The 20,658-nt window shown below is 41.8% G+C and overlaps 2 protein-coding genes across 8 annotated transcripts in view; both read right to left on the minus strand.

Moving 5' to 3' along the window:
* LOC129206265 (cytochrome P450 4V2) overlaps positions 1-9,301 on the minus strand; it is a 16,781-nt gene extending 7,480 nt beyond the window's left edge. The window contains 8 exon segments of the mRNA XM_054825186.1: positions 637-763; positions 1,990-2,059; positions 2,476-2,666; positions 3,761-3,846; positions 4,715-4,827; positions 8,285-8,444; positions 8,447-8,657; positions 9,279-9,301. Of these exon segments, the coding sequence (XP_054681161.1) occupies positions 637-763; positions 1,990-2,059; positions 2,476-2,666; positions 3,761-3,846; positions 4,715-4,827; positions 8,285-8,444; positions 8,447-8,657; positions 9,279-9,286 (966 nt within the window). The 5' untranslated portion in view covers positions 9,287-9,301.
* Positions 9,302-11,693: 2,392 nt separating this feature from the next.
* FAM149A (family with sequence similarity 149 member A) overlaps positions 11,694-20,658 on the minus strand; it is a 33,523-nt gene continuing 24,558 nt past the window's right edge. For 6 of the 7 annotated variants that reach the window (XM_054825179.1, XM_054825182.1, XM_054825178.1 and 3 more), the window contains 8 exons: positions 19,827-20,017; positions 18,243-18,397; positions 17,001-17,104; positions 16,549-16,776; positions 16,117-16,237; positions 15,202-15,342; positions 14,733-14,811; positions 11,694-13,027 (listed from right to left, as the gene is read on the minus strand). In XM_054825179.1, the coding sequence (XP_054681154.1) occupies positions 12,954-13,027; positions 14,733-14,811; positions 15,202-15,342; positions 16,117-16,237; positions 16,549-16,776; positions 17,001-17,104; positions 18,243-18,397; positions 19,827-20,017 (1,093 nt within the window). In that variant the 3' untranslated portion in view covers positions 11,694-12,953. The remainder of the gene's footprint in view (positions 13,028-14,732; positions 14,812-15,201; positions 15,343-16,116; positions 16,238-16,548; positions 16,777-17,000; positions 17,105-18,242; positions 18,398-19,826; positions 20,018-20,658) is intronic. The other variant, XM_054825180.1, reaches the window with a different exon arrangement.

Consider the following 20,658-nt stretch of genomic DNA (forward strand, 5'->3'; position numbering starts at 1 on the left):
CTTATGTTAAGTGCACCAGCCCAGCATGGGAAGAGAGCAAGTGTTACCTTAGGTCTCTTTAAGAGCCTCTCATGCCTCACTGCTGCAATTCCCAGTAAAAGGAAGGAAAACAGACTACTTAAAAACAACACAGAGTCAATGTGGCTCATTACATGTAGTGAAAGTTCAGAGATTTTTTCCTTTGTCATGGGCATTGATACAATGACATCATGGGGTACATACATCTATTTCAGGGAAAGCAGCCTCTCTGGTACCGAGCAGAGCCCTGTACTTACTACTACAAACTTGGCTGTGAGCTATTGCAGGTGATTCAGAGATAGAGCATCTGGGGCAGAACAAAAGTTCAATGAGTTCCTGTTGTTTGTTTCGGTTGTCAGGGACCTGTAAATCCTGTCGTTCCCTTGGAGTAGTATGGTCCCTTGCTTAAATATGACAGAGCTCCTGACAGGGAAGTCAGCTGTTGTCTTCTTTTCAGGGAATTCCTCAGCATCCCAACAGAGAGACAGCTCTCCTCTTAATAGATGCATATCAAGGAGGCTGAACCTCACTTCTGTTTGGAAACTCTCTACTGAGTGCAAGACTTTGCTTCAACAACTAAAATGTACTATTAAAAATAATAAAAAACCATTCCTATACCGTATCTGTAAAATTGTGAAGGATCTTGAGGTTCCTCTCATGTTCTCTTCCTTCCTTGAACAGCATATATACAAGATTAGGCCACAACCAAGGGCTCTTCTGTCGCTGTTGGATTAGATCACTCATCCTAGGGGCACAAAAATTACATCATGTAACAATTCTTGACAGCAAACAAATTTACAGCACACTTTCAAGAGCCAAAGAAAAAGTTCTACTTCCCCCCAACAAAGTGGAACTTAACCATATCATGTGGGTTTAAACCCATTCATCTGAAGGGAAGGCTGTTCATATTTGTTTCCTGACTTTAAACCATCTCAAAATTTCTGTCACCTGTCCCAGCATCACCATGATTTAAATTTTTAAGCACTGATCTTTGAGAAGGAGAGCATATTCTCATTTAGTTGGAATCCTGTTGAAACAGACATATTAAGTCATCCAGTCCAGTCCCACTCCACATCATTAAAGCATTGACCTTTCATATTGAAAAGACATGTATAACCTGAAAGACTACTCATGCCAGGTTCCAAAATATCTGCCCCAAGACCTCAAACAGCCATCTGAAAGCACTACATTCCTACTTGACTTGTCCAGATGCCAGACAGCACATGAAAAGTATTTAAAATAAAGAATATGAGACTTCAGGTATGCTCAAACACAACTGGAGTACATTTGGAGGGCTGATTGTCATTGCTATGCAGCTCTTGCACATGCTTTTGGCTGCAGAAAGAGACTTTGAGTAGTTACTACATTTAGGCCAACTTTGGGCCCACTTGTACACTTTGGGAAAGGCCAAGGAACCAATAACAATCAGACCCTCTAATTCCACCCCTTTTTTGTAACACACCTGTCTCAACAAGACCCATCAAAAGCTAGAAGTGAGATGCCACAGGCAGCTACATCTTGTCTAGACTGACACACCAGTGTGTCAGGAATATAGACCATGCTTTGCTTAATCCACTGGAAAGTCGCATACAATTTGAATAATGTAAATACTGCCATGAACTACAGAGCAGCAGTGCATCAGCTTTAACACGCTGTCTAAACCAGCAGCCTCCCAATTCTGCCAGTCATGCTGATATGAAATGTTGCAGTTCCTTTTTTTTTTTAACCTCCTGTACCAATGGATTAACTGAACAGCAGCTGACACTTCTTCAAAGCCTCAGCCTCTCATTGCATATAGTCATACCAAACAAGCATCAAAATCTGCAGGAGCTTTTCCTGCCTTCTTGGCTTTCTACCTCCATCTGCGACCCCCCCCAACCCTCCCTCCTGGCTCACAGCAGATGAACTCCTGACACCAGCAGAATCAACTCCAGCCCAACTACAAAGTAGCCAAGGAAAATGTCCATTTACCTGTAGATAGCACGAACATACTCGGAATCCTTATTCTCCTGAGCACCCACATTCTTGCCCATCGCTGTTTCTAGGAGGAGGAGATCATCAATGGTTCACAAGTGCAAAGTGAAATGCAGAATCCCTGTACACAGTAAGTTACTACTGCTCCCAGCTTCTGTCACCACACCATCCCTTTGACAGGTGAATACACACATCCCTTTCCAGGTGATGAGTTCTCTTTATGCTTCCATGCCCATGAGCCCTGGTCCTCAACACAACTTCACTTCAGACTGCTACCTCTGCCCTGCCCATCCCACAAACTCACCTGCTCAGATGCACACAAGACACCCTAAGAGAAAGGATGGCCTGGGGAGGATGGAAATGCATTCAAACAATAGGCAGGGACATTCCTCTTCAACCATCTCCTCACACAACATGGCACAGCTGGTCTCATGAGCCTCTGCGGCATTCACAGCCCCATCACAATAACTGAAGACGACTTACCACAGATGATATCAAGGGCACACAAAGTGATGTCTAGAAAGACATCAAATGGTTCCTTGTCAGCATGCTTCTCAAGTTTCTCCAACAAAATACCTCCTTGTTCATTCATAACCTCTAGAAAGTCAGTTAAGATTGCAAAGTGGAACGTGGGAGTTATCATCTTCCTCCGTGACCGCCACTTGTCTCCGGTGCTGCAAAATTAACAGGGAGAAGAAAGGCTTAAAAACTCCACGTCAAAAATAAAAGCCTCATCACCACAGGAAGTACACAATAAAAACTGCGGCCTGGAACACCTTCACAGATGGACACGCTGTAGATGACTTTTCAAGCTGTCCACAGCACTTCTCAGAAGGAGCAAAGTGGAAATATTTCTTGCTCCAGCTCTCTCCAAAGCACAACCCACCATTTCTATAGCTGCTCTCAACAAAAGGACATGCCAACAAGCCTTCAGGCAATACAGCCTTGCGGTTGCCTCCCACACCACATGATCACAGTTGGCTTTTAAGACACCATGGTCCCATCATGAAGCACAAGTTCACCTCTGAGGGCTCCCAACAGGCAACAAAGCTCCACTGCTAACAGGGGAACCTTGACCTTCTCGCACAAACACAGAGAAGGCACAAAGGCACCAGAGCCGTTCTACACTCGCCTTGCCCTGACTCTTGAATATCTGTAGCATCCAGACCAAACTTCCCTTGACCCTCCAGTGACTGGAGGACACCAAACCCTTACATCACTGCTCTTCCCTCTTTTCACTCCTGACTTGTGCCCTTACCCAGGCTCACTTATCAGCCTCCACTTCACGAGGGAAATGAAGGACAGGATGCAGATACTCTCCCATCCTACCCAAAAGCATCACCAACCTCAGGCCCATCCTACTGGTTTGCAGCATCACCGAGATAAGCAATGCACAGAGTCAGAGTTCTGCCACAGTCCAACCACAGAACATGCATCACAACATTCAGAACATCCAGCATGTAGCATTGCAGACTAAATGACACCACTTGCCACAGGATACAGCTTCCCAAAACTCACATTCATTTGAAGCCTCTGGGCAAAAAAGTAACAAAAGCCAAATTTGCCAAGGAACAGATAATGCCAAAAGATTTTTATTGGACATTAGCTGATAAAGAGCAACCAAGACCATCACAAGAAATAAGTCTTTTACAGCTATCACCTACATCTCTGTCAGAGATACACACAGCATTCTTGCCACCAAGCCTTCTTCCTATCATAAACCTTGTGAATTTCAAAAAGACAGCAATGGACCTGCATTTCACTATACCTCGTCAGAAGTCCAGTGCCCAGCCACGGGTGCAGGAATTTATACAGGTACGATTTTTCTATGTGTTTCGAACTGCTCAGGATAACCTGCCATAAAAATGAAAGGTGAGGAAAAAACATCAACTGTTAGATGGAGAGAGATTTCTTCAGCTGAGATTACTTTATGCAACCTGAGTTCCTCCACAAAAATACCCTGAGTCTCAGTAAAATGCACAATATTTCAGTACAAGCTGGTACACAGGGGGGACATTGAGTTCACACTCTCAAGTCTTTCAGTAAATATCCCAATCCTGACAAACAATGAAATACTCAGACTACCACCCCCACACCCCTTATCTTTCTGAAAAAGCAAAATCTGTGTTACAAAGTCACAGACAGAGCTCAGAGAAAACACCTTAACCAAACTCACAAGAAGTATCATCTCTTCAATAAACACCCCAACAAAGAAACAACTCCATCTTTCCAGTTCAGGGACAATCATTGTCAGTAGCAAAACTAATGACTACATTTCATGGCATCAAAGACAGACCCACCAAGTTCTAATACAGAAGTCAGTCAAACAGACACAAGCAACACAACCTGCATTTCATAATGTTCTACCCCTTAATTCCATGGTCCCATCTTCCCTGCTATCTGCTTGACCATTCTGATCTCGGGAGGAACTTTCACACATGTGAAAACAAAGTTAGAGGAGATGCTTCTTTGTATAAAGCTTTGTATAAATACTGAATCGGTACTTTCATTTGCTGGCCATCTCCATTATTTATTTTTTTTCAAGACTAGGCTGTTAATATTCACCTGCTTTCAGCTTTTCTTTAGCACTGGGTCAGAGGACAATCTCAAGTGAAATCAGTCCAAGCCCTTTTTTGCAAAAACTACATTCAGAGAATAGAAACCAATAGGTTGGACATTGCTTTGCATGACAGTAGAATAGACAGGAGACAAGCACACTCACCTCCACACTGTCAGGGTGATACAAAATCATGACAGGTAATGGTCCTATCCAAAGTTTCAACAACGGCCAACTCCTGAACTCTTCAACGTAATGTTGTAGCTGTTTAAAAAATCCTGGAATGAAAGAAATCAATTAGAATTTTTAAAAATGGGAGTTTTGCTGAATAAGCAAGACTTCTGTAATTAACTGGTTTTTACCATATGCACTGTAATTAGTTTTTGTTGTAGTTTTATCTTGCTACTATGACCAAGCAATGTATTTTGCACCTATCCATTAGCTGTACTGCAGAAGCATTTCTTTATGGCTGCACTCTTGAAGGCACTCTATTCTAGAGAAACCCCTCCTAGCTGTAGATAAGGCAGTTTGATTTAAGCAGTCTCAAAGCACTGCAGCGTGGGCCTTCTGTATTGCAATGCTCTTTGTAACAATTAGAGCAAAACCAAAATTTATCAAGACTATACTTACATTTTGGCTTATCTGACACTAGCCAAAATGCTGTATCAAGACACTTCTTTAATTTCCAAGTACAGAATCAAGATTTTTCCCAGCTGAGACCTCATTGACAGGGACTACATTTGTGGTGCACGCATAAGTGATAAGTGATGTCATGCACAGTAATTGCGGAGCACTGCGCAAGAACCAGTATAGTTTGAAATGTCTAATTTCTGATAGCTGGACTGCTGAAGAAAATCTTTGGGGTACTTACACCGTTATCGTTTGTCTGCAAACAAATTACTTCTTACTCCAACCTGCTTAAATGCTCTCACAGCCCTAACCACCAGTAACGGCGTGCAATTCTATCAGGAGCTCTTGACAGTTGGCTGCTCCAGGATTAAACTACACTCTTGTACTTTTAGAAATCTTACTGAAGGGTAAATGACTGCTTATGGGGCCAGTGTAGATTTGGCAATTCAGATGTCCCCATCTCTAAGGGCAAAAAGACTCACAGACTTATTTATGCCATGGACCACCTGAGAGATACCAGTAATGTCCAGCTGCCAGTTGCACTTCTTACCAGTGAGCTCAGCAATTCAGCCAATTCTCCACCCACATTATTATCCACTTCTTGTCAGTTCAGCTATACAGAAAGCATGGGAAATAGTATCAAAGACCTCGCTGAATCAAATTAAACACCATCTATTGCTCTTCCCTTGATCACAGAACCAGCTATCTCATCACAGAGGGCAATCAGGTTCATTCTGCAATTCTAGAGGAGGCGGCCACTATCAGGATGTTCAAGGATTAAACATGCCTTTGCAGTTTCAGAAAACAGATTAAACAATAAATCACTCCGAGGCCTCTGCAGAGTTGAAAATTCAAAGGTCCTCAAATCAAAGGGAAAAAAAGGAAAAAGCATAGTTTCCTAATAGATACCCAAATACAGCATTCACTAGTCTTAGGCAAAGTTCTAATGACACCTCATCCAAAGGGCTTAAGAACGTCAGATTATTTCGCTTTCTTTGTGTGTGTGTATTTTTTCCCTATCATGATGATTAAAATATCACAATATTCCAGCATTTGTCTACTGATATCAATAAATAAAATCACCATCAGATGAAAAGTAATTTTTCTTTCTGCTATAGAATCACAGAATGGTTTGGGTTGGAAGGGATCTCAAAGATCATCTAGTTCCAACCCCCCTGCTGCGGGCAGGGACACCCTCCACTAGACCACATTGCCCAAAGCCCCATCCAGCCTGGCCTTGAACACTTCCAGGGATGGGGCCTCCACAGCCTCTCTGGGCAACCTGTTCCAGTGCCTCACCACTCTCATAGTAAAGAATTTCTTTCTAACATCTAATCGAAATCGACCCTCCTTCAGCTTAAACCCATTACCCCTTGTCCTGTCACTACACTCCCTCATAAACAGTCCCTCACCAGCTTTCCTGTAGGCTCCCTTCAGGTAATGGAAGGCCGCAATTAGATCTCCCCAGAGCCTTCTCTTCTCCAGGCTGAACAACCCCAACTCTCTCAGCCTGTCCTCACAGGAGAGGTGCTCCAGCCCTCTGATCAGCTTCATGGCCTCCTCTGGACTCGCTCCAACAGCTCCATGTCTCTTCTGTACTGGGGCCCCCAGAGCTGGACGCAGTACTCCAGGTGGGGTCTCACAAGAGCAGAGTAGAGGGGTAGGATCACCTCCCTCGACCTGCTGGTCACACCTCTTTTGATGCAGCCCAGGACAGGGTTGGCTTTCCTGATCCTTTTTTCCAGAAATTATCCTTTTTTAAATTGTCACATTTTAAATGAAAAAGATTATAAACCACAAACTTCACTCATTTTTAGATAAATGAACAAGAACAAAAATAAGTGGTCATAAAGGAGATTAGAGACTCCATAGTACATAAGAGTCTCCATCAAATTGCTTTCTAGAGAGAAGCAATGTTCTTTTTTTGGTTTGTTTTTTAAAGAAGATTTAAAAAGAAGAAAAGAAAGAAAAAAGATAATTTGTCTCTCAGTCGGGCTCATATACACATCCTGACTACGATCCTGCTACTGGCTTCCCCAAAGTCAGCTTCAGGGAAAGGTGCTTGCCCTCACTTCCACCAAAGAAAGATCTCTCATACCTTTATTTAGATATGGGGTTGGAACCAGAGGAAAGATGTGAGCATGTACCCTTGCGAACAAAGTGATCATGTCTCGGGGCATGTGTCAGCACTGACCCATGCCGTACTCGGCCTTGGCTTCACCACGCTCCCATGACCCAGTCACTCCCTCTTCTGGCAGCACGGCCAGGAACACATGTGCGCAGAGCAGACTGGCATACACGGGCATCACACACCCACCCAGAAGAGTCTGCTGGTCCACTGACAGCACAGCCAGAGCCGCTTTCACAACACAGACTCCTCAAGAAATATGCCTCTGCGCAAAACCAAGTAACAAACAGAAAGGGAACATGTAGCACACTGGTGGTCTCTGACAAAAAGAAGGTACCATCGACTGATGCGAGAACAGAAAGGTTTGCTGTTGAGGGGTGTACTGCAAATACTCGGCAAGTTCTTTTGCAGCCAACACATAAATCTAATTCTGAAAATGACCCAGCAACTCAGCATGCTAAAGTCCCTTGCACATGCTCACTTGGGGGAAAATAATTTAAAGTATTTCTCCTTTGCAAGTTAAAAGCTTTGTTTGGATCACAGCTAAGAGCCATGGTGGCACAGTGCTCCACATTGTGAAATAGCACTTGGCTATGAGAGCACCCAGCACGCCTCTCTGTCGCAGAAACACATTCCACAGTGTTCAGGCTCCAACTCGCCAACAGCTGGAAACGGGTCCAAGTCCAGCATCAGCATCTGGAAGCCGCTGTCAGACTGAACCTCCAGCTAGTTTTTGACTGATAATAACCCCACATCTATGCAGTTCCTCTTCCTTTCCCCTCCACTGCCCACTTCTCACACAGTTCCCCTCTGCCGGTTGCCCACAGCCCCAAAGAGACCTAAATGGCACACCCTACAACTCACCACAGCCAGCCACAGCTCAACCACCCAAGCACCTCACTGGCGCTGTCTCCTCCAGCAAAGCCTCATGCAATGCAGGGACCTCACAGCTGCACTACAGAGTGAGCTGCACTTACCTTCTCCCGTCGGCTCCAAGAGCAGAGCATTTCCCAGCACAGGATAACAGGGCCTGATACCTGGGATCGGCTTCATCACCCACCATTGCCTCCAGTAATCCAGCAGGGAGGGCAGGGCGCGCACGGCCACAACCGTCAGCAGCAGAGCGATGACCCCAGCCCCCACATGCAGCAGCTGGGGTCCCCCTGCAGCTCCTTGCATGACCTGCATCGCCACCATGCAGCCTCCTGCTTCGAGCCTTGATCCCTACTGTGGAACCGGCACTGCCTGCACTTGGGTCTGCCTGCCGCCACCATGCACTGCAGCAGGGAGATTGTGCCAGACCTGGGCCACGAGAGTGGGAGGCGGAGCTCTCCCACTGACGCACAACTTCTGTCAGGAAAATAAACAAAAACATAAAAAGCACACACGCACAGAGGCTGCCTGAAAGCACTTAGTGGCAGCAGAGCAGCTACAGGGAACAGTGCCATTTCCCTGCCCTCACTTGGCTGCTCTGACTCAAGTGAAGAGTGAGGAAGTTCTTCACAGGCCTGCGCAATACTTGCTCCTCAAAGCCTACAATGCTCAAAAACCTCGTGGTCAAACAGTAGTTCGGTGAAAAGACAGCATGGCTTACACCCAATTTGCAAAACTTCAGCCGCTAAATATACCACAAAAGCTTCTTATGGCAATAGTCACGTTTCTACTGTTTTGTATCAAAACTGACATTTTTAAAAACTGGCATTTTTAGTATACCAACCAACAGCATAAACAAAGCAACTAAAATAAACACAAACAGAGAAAGCTCAGAACATCAGAAGCTAAGGAAAGGCTGATGACCCTTGTCAGCAGAGGGGAGTAAATTTTGGCACTTTGTTCTTGCAATCTCCCAGCAAACAGTTTATCATAAATGCTGACTGTTGCATTTTTCTGCACAGTAAACAGTTCAAAATGAACTTTGCTACTCTTGCTGTTATTTGTAACGCTTTGTGACAGAAAGTAGCAGATACATACCCTTGCATGTCTTGCAAACACCTGAGGCAAGCTACATAGCCATCAGTCCCCTCTTTTGTTCAGGTGATGTGCCAGGAAGGAAGTAACTGTGCAGGATGAAGAGGCTCACCTTTTGTCTTTGTAACATGGAGATCAGCTGGGTAATTATACTCTCTTTATAAAAAACCTTGCAGTTTGTTGCCTTCATGTAGCCAATAACTAGACCTAACTGCTGATAACTCCTTCTGCAGGAAAAAAAAACTGAAAAGCAATGAAACAGCAGGGACAGGGTAAAAAGTCACAGGGAAAGCAGTAGGGAATACAGCAGAACGAACACTGCAAAATCCTGCCAGTAGCTGGCAATGGTGATGCTGCTAACAAAAGGCAGCAGCTACACTGGAATGAGATGTAAAATATATACCCAAGAAAGAAGAAATGAGAAGTCTGGCATCTCTGAGGCCTAATTATGTCACTGAGACTTGTAATCATTAGTGAATTTTGGAGGATGTTCTGGAAGAGAGGAGTTTTCTACCAGATTACGATTAGCATTCCTTTTTCACCTGGAGAGCTATTTGCACAGTGTTGCACAGTTGCAGGCACTCCACTGGTTAGTGAATCTTTGTTTTTTTAAATGTGTGTAACAGTGCAAATCTGTTTTTACTCAGCCTGTAACCTAAATGGAAGCCTTTCTGCCCATGCGGACACAATGCACGCATCCTGTCAGGCGGCTATGTCAGCCCACAGGCACAATGGCAACACAGGTTTCTGCTAGTCCGTAGAATACAGGTCTGGATTCTTCGATAAGGAAATAGATTAAATCATCGTTACCAGCCAGAAAAAAAAAAAAAAAAACAACAAAAAAAACCACAAAAAAAACCCAAAGCAAAGCAAGGCTAAAAAGGATCTGATACAACAGAAGGACAAGAGAGAAGTACACAATACATTCTGAAAACCTGCGATGTGCTCTTTACGTTAGTCCTTTGTCCCAGCCAAGATATACCTGACATTTTTGCCATCCCTTACAAAACACACAGCATCCACAGTAAGCGAGACTAACTGGTTGCTAACTTAGCAATCACTACAATTCATTTGCAGTTAAGGAAGGGTTTTTTCTTAGGAGGAGCTTCCCTTTTTCTCCATGTACACTATTAGAGCATGATTCAACTTTCTACATGAAGTTACTTGGATGGAAAAATAAAAGTCATTTTGTAGTCTACAACAGCTATGACCTGCACAAAGAAAAAGATAACGCAGCATGTCTCCATTTAAAAAGACATCGTCAGTGCTAAACAGCTCAGTGATCTCCCCCAATCCTCAGAGAGGAATTTTAGGACCTGATGCTGAACTTCATGCCACTGTAGCCCAAAAACCTAGGTTTCAAGGCCTAAAGCTTGAGAACTCCAGCTTCAAATCCTTCTGTGGATTATTTTACCTCACACAGGTAAAGGAGATTAATGGCATTTGAGAGACAGACTGATTGCTGTGATGCTCACCTCAATCGCACATACCTTGCTATGGTTTCTGCAACCTGGTGTTCACAGTACAGCAACAACTGCTCTGGTCCGTAGCCACCATTTGGGGTCCTTCACTGTGGGAAGTTTTACATGAATGAATTATCCCCAACAGAATACAAAAGTTTGCCTCCTCTCTAAGAAACCAAAATCTTCCATGCCAGGATAATAACATGTATTGCAACAAAGCAGGCCACCACCCATCACCCAGAACACAGCTTACTGTTGTAAAGCAGTTCTGAATGTACCAGAAATGTTGACGTAACTAATAGACATTAATACTAAGTAGCTATCAAAGCATCACACCTGTTTATTCATATGTGTGTCAAGGAAAAAGCATACTCCCAAGTTGCATGGCCACAACCTGCCCCAAGGTCACAAGTGAAGATTCTGCCCACTGTTCTGTGGTTTGGCTAGATCCTACAGGGCCTCCTCCTTGCTAAATTCTAGCAAGTTTAAAGAAAGCATTTAGCAGCACACCACACGTTACATGAAGCAAGCCAGAGGTCATGGAGCACGAATAGAGGGGCAGTTTAAGATCTGGAATAACTTGTGATGGTGGGTCACAGAAACACACAATACTGCAAAAATCTGCCCACCTGAACTCTTGCAACATGGAAAATTTGGCATCCGACATTTGCTCTAGGAAATTCACTGTCCATATTTGATGTGCCTGCACCTAACAATCATAGCTGTACAGCCTATTAGAAAATGTGGTGGGGTTAGCCTTGGCCAGCAGCCAGATACCCACCTATTCGCTCATTCACCCCCCTTCCTCAACAGCACAGGGAGAGAAAACAGGGTGAAAAAGCTCATGGGTCGAGATAAAGACTGGGAGATCGCTTACTACTTATCACTATACCATAATATCACCAGTGAGTAAACTTAGTGTAGCCAAAGAAGAAAAATACTAAGCCAGGAAAGTAATTTAAAAATGCTTTCATTTACTCAAAAGAATGCAGTGCTTGATGACCATTTACAAAAACCAGAAATCTGATTAACAGTACAGATATAAAATATATATTACAAATGCTTTGCCTTGGATTACCAATCCTTGAGCATTCATTGAAAGTCAGGAGGACTGGTATTAATTCCCAGGTAGAAGAAACCGATTCTTTTCTTAACGGCACAATTTGGGCAAATAATTAAGTTTTTCTCCTCCTCCCTTTCCCCTTCAACAGCTCTTCAACCACATCTACTTAAACTGCTGACTCTCTGATGGAAGGAGGAATCCCTGACTGTGACTGTACACAGTACTAATTGCCAGGGACCTGATCAGGGCTGCGATCTCTGGGCAGAACGCAATCCCAGTCTCCTCTTTGATCTTCCCATTTGGGTCCACACAGATAGGTATGAAATGCTTTCAGCAGTTAAGTACATATTTTCATGTTAAAACTCTGAAGGCTCGGATATAGCAAAATATGATTAATTTGTACAATAACAGGTAATATTTCATAAGAAATCTCAAGAAGTGGGAACGGTCTTACCGACTTGTCAGCATGCAGGTTCAATTGCTCAGCATTTATAAACATGTTTGGCCCAGCAGGGAAAATGTTACTTCCTGTAAATATATTTTATTCCAGCAATTCCCATAGTTACTGATGATTAGAACAGCATTAAGTAGAAGCAAGGAATGAATTCCATCTCGAACTAAAGGAAGAAGAAAAAGTAGGGACAGACAATATTTAAAAGAGACCAACTGCAATAAGCAGACTGAAAAACAGAGAAGTGTTAAAACAGCAGTTAAAGAGGAGATACCACAAACTGCTGTTCAAAAGTATAAATTTTATATAAGACTGATATTTGGATAGAACATCCTTAACACTGAGGAAATATGAAAAAGTGGGAACAGGACTTCATGGCCTAAACATAACTTAGTTGCTTCTATAGGTAAAATAACAGTTCCCTAAGGAAAGAAAGCCTGAGAAGGAAGCGCAGCAGCAGCGTCTTGACTCTGCAAACAGAACAGACACCTCAACCATTTATTTCATTTTGCTCTAATGTTTAACCTAACCTCTGGTCAGACAACTTTAAAAGAATGCAATGCAGGAATCCTAAGGACTGCAAGGTTCAGCAGAAACCAGCATACTGCACGTGTTCTTTGTTATACAAGATACTAGCTGGCAAATTTAGCATTTCAGTCTTCCATTCAGTGCACGGGGGTTCTGTTTCTTCCTAAGCTGCATTAAGAAGCAATCTGAAATCTCTTCCTTGAGGCTGGAGGATTTCTCTGAAAGGATCTGTAGTAATGCTGTGAGCCTAGAAAAGAGAAAACATTGTTTATTATGGTAGAATCTGAGAGACACTCCCAAGATCATTTAAGAGTTATGTCCATCAGCCTGCTCAAATCAACACTTGCTAATCTGCCCTTATTCTTACATCACCTTTTATATAATTATGCCAATCATATAATTATTTAAACTCAAGGAACTTCCAAACAAAGGTTACGTACAAGCACTCAAATACCTCAGGAACTAGCTAGTCAGCTTTATTGTAACAATGGAACTAAGCCATGAAGGGCTGCTCTCTTTTTCAGTGTTACAAATGGAAGACATGGTTGCAAATCAATATTTTTTTTATTTAAGAGAGCTTTATACTTCCATTAAAAATGCACTTTTTCAATTTTATTTTTCCCCACGTAAAAATTTTACTAATTTGGTGAATTTATATGGGGGCTGAAATAAAATTTATGTCATTAAACAGTTCACAAACGTGTTTGTGCTACTACTCTAGCAGCTGCAAAACATCTAGCTTGTACACCGCATAATCGTGCCATAATTGTAAATACACTGAAATCTTACCAAAAAAAGAAAAATTAAGATGAGGGTGAGTCCTTTTCCTTCCACGTCATAACAACAAAAAGAAGCTCTACGGGATTCCTAATAGTTGGAGTAAGGGCTATCTCAGACCAAGTGAGAAGAAATTTCAGAACTAAACTCAAAAGATCCTGCCAAGCACACCTGTTCTGTTATGCTGAGATGGAGTTAAGTTTCCCAACGACACCAAGCTGCGTGGTGCGGTCGACACGCTAGAGGGATGGGATGCTGTCCAGAGGGACCTTGACAGGCTTGAGAGGTGGGCCCGTGCGAACCTCATGAAGTTCAACAAGGCCAAGTGCAAGGTCCTACATGTGGGTCAGGGCAATCCCAAGCACAACTCCAGGCTAGGCAGAGAACAGATTGAGAGCAGCCCTGAGGAAAAGGACTTGGGGGTGTGGGTGGATGAGAAGCTCAACATGAGCCAGCAATGTGCGCTTGCAGCTCAGAAAGCCAACCATATCCTGGGCTGCATCAAAAGAAGTATGGTCAGCAGGTTGAGGGAGGTGATTCTGCCCTTTAATCCGCTCTCGTGAGACCCCATCTGGAGTAGTGTGTTCAGTTCTGGGGCCCCCAACAGAAGGAGGACATGGAGCTGTTGGAGCGAGTCCAGAGGAGGGCCACGAAGCTGATCAGAGGGCTGGAGCACCTCTCCTACGAAGACAGGCTAAGAGAGTTGGGGCTGTTCAGCCTGGAGAAGAGAAGGCTCCGGGGAGACCTTACAGCAGCCTTCCAGTACCTGAAGGGGCCTGTAGGAAAGCTGGGGAGGGACTGTTTATGAGGGCATGTAGTGATAGGACAAGGGGTAATGTCTTTAAGCTGAAAGAGTGTAGATTTAGATTAGACATAAGGAAGAAATTCTTTACTATGAGAGTGGTGAGGTACTGGAACAGGTTGCCCAGAGAGGTTGTGGATGCCCCCTTCCTGGAAGTGTTTAAGACCAGGTTGGATGAGGCTTTGGGCAATGTGGTCTAGTGGAGGGTGTCCCTGCCTGCACAGCAGGGGGGTTGGAACTAGATGATCTTTGAGGTCCCTTCCAACCCAAACCATTCTATGATTCCATGGCTCTTCCTGAGCACTTCAACTGTACTATGGGTTACTAGGTTTTGTTGGCCTTTTGCCTTCTAAGTGATTCTTACTTTGCCTACCTATTAAAAATCCTTGACCTGTCCCTCTGTGGTTAGCAAAATCCATGGGAGTCAGTGATCTCTTCTGAGGTGTGCCTGTCTGTAAAAAGGAAATACATAGTATTAGCTAGTATGGTATGCTTACCTACTGAAACTGTTTGATTACAGTTTTTCCGATCTAGCCCAGCAGAGTGAGGCCTACCAAGCTGCAAAGTTCCAAGCAGTACTAAGACTGCACACTTCTAGTGCATAGACACCTTCAAAGGAACTGTTTGATGCATTAGACCTGAAAAAAAAATCTCTTCCTCATACACCGGTCCTGCTTTTCAAGGTCCCACACCCTCCCAAAGCCTTTTTGACATCCTCCTCTCTACAGGTAGCAGGAAACCCTGTACACCAGAAATCAGGAGAGACCCAGTAAATGAGACCTCCTGTAGACCAACAGTCTATGAATGGAAGCTTCTTCACTTTTCCATGTCTCTATACTTACATTGTAACATATCCTGAATGTATGAGTTGTGTTGGGCCTTGAAAATTGATCAATAATAATAGTTCTTTCTCTGAGTGGCCGTTGCTCTGTACTGCCAGGCACTGCACTTGACACTCTGCTACGAGCATATTGTCCTCGATGCTGAAAGAATTAAAAAGAGCATTGAGAGAATGCAGCAAATGAATTGGCTAAAATAATAATTTTTCCACTGCCGTACAAAAAAAAAAACCACAAGAGAAGAAAAGTATGTTTTCACTAACCAAAAGCACCAATTTAAGGTAACTTAAGGGTACTAATGATTTTCAAAGAGATTTGAGACTGTTTCCTAATATTAGTTTATAATCCCCAGAAGCTATCAATAACAACATTAACAATAATAACCCACTTTACACATGTATCAATTCAAAATATTATCCAGAAGCAAAATAATAACAAAATATCAATTTACTTTCATTGTTGTGATTTATTATTTCCCTATCCTCCAAAAATAGGCCAGTATCAATAATTTATCTTTTTTTTTAAGTCAGTATCCTTTTCTACTGAGTCAGCATAATTTTCTTTTTATCACCTAACATTAGTAAATAAAACACTGAAAAGAGTTATTTAAATCCAGATGCATATAAGTGCAAGGTTACTATCTGGTTTGTTGGTTGTTTTTCCTCTTTTTTTAAACAGACTTTTCTGTTTTCAGATGAAAGTCTTAACACCATGATCTGTTTGTGACCTGAGGTTTTCAACTGGCTTCTCTTGCATTCTAACGGTACACCAGTGTAATACACATTAGCATGTTAATACCATGTATTAAATACAAACCAACACAAGCTGTAAAATTGCTTGTTTCAACCAGTGACACAGAGCAATTTATTTCCAAATAGCTTCAAGTTAGTCACCACTACAAAAATAAATACAACTTACAGAGCTCTGTTGCAATCGAGGTACTGAAAGATACTGTTCAACAGCCTCGGAGTTTATTGGTGGTAACTTGTTCCGGGTTGTAGGTGCACAACCAGAAGACAAACGATCCGAACCGGCACCCCTACAGAATTTTAAGAATTTTTTCTTTTAGGAAAAATTGTATTAAAGATTTTTTCACTGAAGTAATATGAAATTATTGATCAGTACATTTCTTTATAGAGCTCAGCTACGGAAAGTAACGGCACCTAGTATAGCAACAACAAAAAAAAAAGCCTCTCCTCAAAAAACAGAGTTCTGCTTGCTTTCTTTTTCTCTCTGAATTCTAGAATCAATCGTAAATCTCGGCTTAGTTCAAGTATTTTGCAAAATCCTTCACTGGTGAAATTTCAGTAAAGTTCTGAGGAAAGCAAAGAATAAAATGAAAAAACTCACAATTTAGTCCCCCTAAGGATTTCATCATTGTACATATTAGGAGCTTTTGAGGAGAGTTGGTCAGAAGTGAGAGAAGGTAACCTACGATGGCTTGGTAGCTTCCTAGAAGATGCCAGCAGTACCCGAGATGATGAGAGAACACTGTTATCAGCAATTCTCCCCAACCTAGTGTGCACTGAATTTGGAGCACTGGAGTCAATGCTATGTTGTTTGTCTTCTTGCTCATTCCTAGGGAAAAAGGAAGGAAAACGAGATAGGGAATGAAGATGAAGGGGAAAAAAAGTAAAAGGATTTCTCAACAGTGTATCATTGCAACCTCTACAAATCATTGTCTCATCAGTGATACACGCAAAGGAGATGACTGCCTTCTTATTGCCTTTTTATAATTGCAAAACATCTTTCACATAATATGAATTCTGCTGCATTTTGAAAATGTCAATACCAACACCTACTGTATTTTTTCTGCTATGGCAACATGCCTCTGTTGGAGGGGTTTTGCTTGAATTGTCATCACGCCATTCAAATCACCATGGAAGTTGCTGGAGAAACGGTGAACCTAGTAAAAGCAACAAATATGCATTAACCTTTACTTTTTTTGAAGAAGATCTCAAAAAGCCTGTAGTTAGGAGATATTTTACTTGTTTCTTAGAAATGTTTCTGTTAAGATGGTTCATTAGAACTCTCAGTAGTAGATGGGGCAAATATGTTGTTTTGCGTATTTTAAACAAATTCTTACAAACCGAACTTGGGCAATTTAGTTACTGAATTGCAACTTAATTTGCAATGTAAGTTTCAGTTGAATCTGGAGTTCAATTCTCCAAAGTTTCCATTTTCCCTCAGCACAGTCCAGCCCAGATGCACAGACCCTGAGCATTACTTATCTAAGCATTTTACTACTTCTGGCTGCTGCAACCACTACAAAACAAGTGTGCCAGCAGGGAGCACTGAAACTGCCGTGCTATCTCTTCTGTGTTTCTTTGCTCGCTACCTAGCAAGCATGGAAAAAGAGCAGGCAAAATAGAATGAAGTTGTTTGAACTGAATAGAGACAGACAGGGAAGGGGGGGGAAAGAAAAGCAGTGGCTGGAAAAGGAAAAATGTGGAAAATGGGAGCCAGGGGACGGAGGGAGGAGATGGCAAACAGGACAAAAAGGGGCATTTTATCAATACGAACACAAGCTTCCACAAAGACAAGTAAGGCCTAGTGCCAGCACGCTGGCGGACATACAGCAGAGTCCCCTCTTCCAAGAGTCAAAGGAAATGAAAAGGAATCAGAGTTTGAAACTCACAGGGTTGTGAGTAAAGCACTTTAAGTTGCAACTTCACATCCCTGCAGTCCAGGGAAGAGCCTCATTTGTTTTCTTAATTCTGCTAAGAGGAAAAGACTGGACCACCATAAAAGCAGATTTATTTTCTAAGGACAGAATACAGTCTAACAAGTGTTATTTTGTAAACCAACTTCAGTAGTGTCTTAGTGGTAAAAAGCACCTTTAAGAACCAAAGAACAACAAGTGATAGTAAACAAGAAATGGACATTTAATGAACCTTCATTTTAAATTAGATGATTTATTTTAAGTATACTTAATTGGTTTTTAAAAAAAGAGGGAGGGAAAAAGAGCCTCTTCTAGCTTCAACCAGGACTCTGTCCCAAGTTAGCAGGAAAAAGAACACCATTTGATGGAAAGTTATTTTTACCTGCGAGGAAACAAAATGAGACCCAAAAGATACACCTCGTGCTTCAGAACCTCTGGAAAGAGGAACACTCCCAGCATCTGCTGTAATACGGACAACTGGCAAATGTGGCAGTTTTGCTGTAACAGCTTTCAGTTTTTCCACCTGTTTGTCACCCTCTGCACAACAGCAAAAAAAAAAAAGTACAGGAAATAACTTGCTTTTGTGCATTTACCAGCCATTATTTGTTGAAATTCAAACAATATTATATTGCACAGTAAATAAAGACTTTCATATAGTTTTAAGTTTATGTGATATTTAAAAATCTACCATAAATGATGTTTTTCTGAAAGCATTTCCCATTTGCTTTCTCTGACGCTGACAAATAAGTTGGTCTATATAAGAAGGGTTGTAGGAGGTTGCTTAAGAAAATACTGCTAAGACTCTTGGAACGTTATTCAAAATTTTACAAACATTTTTTTTTAAAGCAGAAAAAAAAATAGATTAACAGAAAAAAAGTCTATTGATCCTATCCTTGTCTGACAGCAGCTACACACTGTTTCATTTTGGGTATATACCACCATCTCGTTTCTATTATAAACTCAAATTCTTTTACATTCCTAGTTGAAATACTCTGGTGAGCCATCTATTTGCCGTAAGTTGATGCCCTTCACAAAGATAAAAGAGCATGCCTATCACCAAATTGCTAAGCTATCCTATACTAAGCTATAATATTGAGCTAAACAATCCACCTGTGGTGGGAAAAGCCCTTTTATACTTCAGTAACACCTGAAATGTTAAGTTCTGGTGCTGCAAGTACTCTGAGAAATTTTGCCATTTCTTACCTTGCTGGAGACTTATATTTGAGATTGGGTGTACCCTACGTTTGAAGTAATTTCCAAAACCCATCCCCAAGTACTCCTAAGTTACTGTCCTTTTAAAATACATGAAAAGAAGAACTGAAATTTCCCTCCAAATACAGCATACACACACTAAACAGAATTTCACTTCTAGTTAATTTTCCTAGCTTTTGCTCTTCCTCACTACAGTTTGAATATAAAATCATAAAATAAAATTGCATGCATCACCATTTCTACATCCTATATTAAACTGATGAACTCCTGCACTATAAGCAAGGCTGTCTACTTGCTTTAAAAATCTGACTGCCTAGGGGTTCTCTTTATTAACAAAGCTCAAACAATGAGGACTAGGAGACTGATTCCTAGGTTCCAGATTCAGATCACATCATCAGTGATCCCCTGCTAACAGCATCAATTTGCATCCCAAGCCAGTGATTTTTTTTTTTTAAAACACGCTCTCCCACATTGAAGCTCTGTCAGTCTTTCTTCTTCCTTTTTGTGTTCATTCTTCCTCTTTTTATACCTCTCATACAAAACTCCCCAAAAAATAGTAGGAATATTTATATTTTAGCTGCGGGGTGTGTGTGTGCATGTGTGCATGGTAAGGTGTTACATATCTTATCATGCTGTACTACCAATGTGACTATCTTAAAATAACCAGATTTCCCAAGATTTAAGGAAGAAAGAAAATAAAAATCACTTTCCTGAGTTAGATTTGATAAATACCATATCTGAAAATACCAAATACCTGTGATACTAGTTTCCCAATTTTTTTTAATCAGTTCCTCCAATATTCCAATTACATTGGTCCAGATACAATCAAATACTTCAGAAGCCACAGCATCTTCAATACAGGCATTGGGAGAAACAGGGGGAATGCCACGCTTACTCCTCTTCTCAGCAAGATGCGTTTTCTTTTGTTCCCAACTCTCATCATCGCTAATAAAGGAAGCAAATTGAAATGAATTCACATGGATTTGGGGTTTTTTTTCCCCCTTCTAATACATCAAAAGAATAGAAACATATAGAAGAAAAGCAAGTCAGATATAGATCACAAAAAAATTCAAATTTAAATGCACGGAGTACCTATGTGAACAGAACCTATGAAATACATATAACAATTTCTTTTACTTGCAGGTAGAAAACTGAAAAAATCCGGTCAGGGCATTATAACAGAAAGATTTGCAGCTCTAGAAGGAACAGCTTTGTACATGGCATTTAGTCATTTGAGACTACATCCTATGCTTTTTACCCTAGCATAAGGGAACTATTGTCTGTTGCATTTGGGAGGACGACAATCACGTAGAGCATTTCTTTTACATCACGTCCTGCGTACCTACACACATCTGCAACACTTCACCACTGATCAGAGATAAACAGCTTTGAAGGATTTCTGCAGCCTGACAATAGCAGAGCCTATATCCTTATGCTCGCCTCCTTCCCTTCCACTACTTCGTGGACACTTACTTTTTATTATTTTTTCCCCTCTCTCCCTAGGGAAGTGTAGCAACATTTCCTGACTTGGTCTTCTAATACACTTCTTGGGAAGAAAGTTTTAACTTTTTTTTTTTAATGCCATG

Source organism: Grus americana, chromosome 4 (assembly GCF_028858705.1).
Source record: "Grus americana isolate bGruAme1 chromosome 4, bGruAme1.mat, whole genome shotgun sequence".
Taxonomy (NCBI): domain Eukaryota; kingdom Metazoa; phylum Chordata; class Aves; order Gruiformes; family Gruidae; genus Grus; species Grus americana.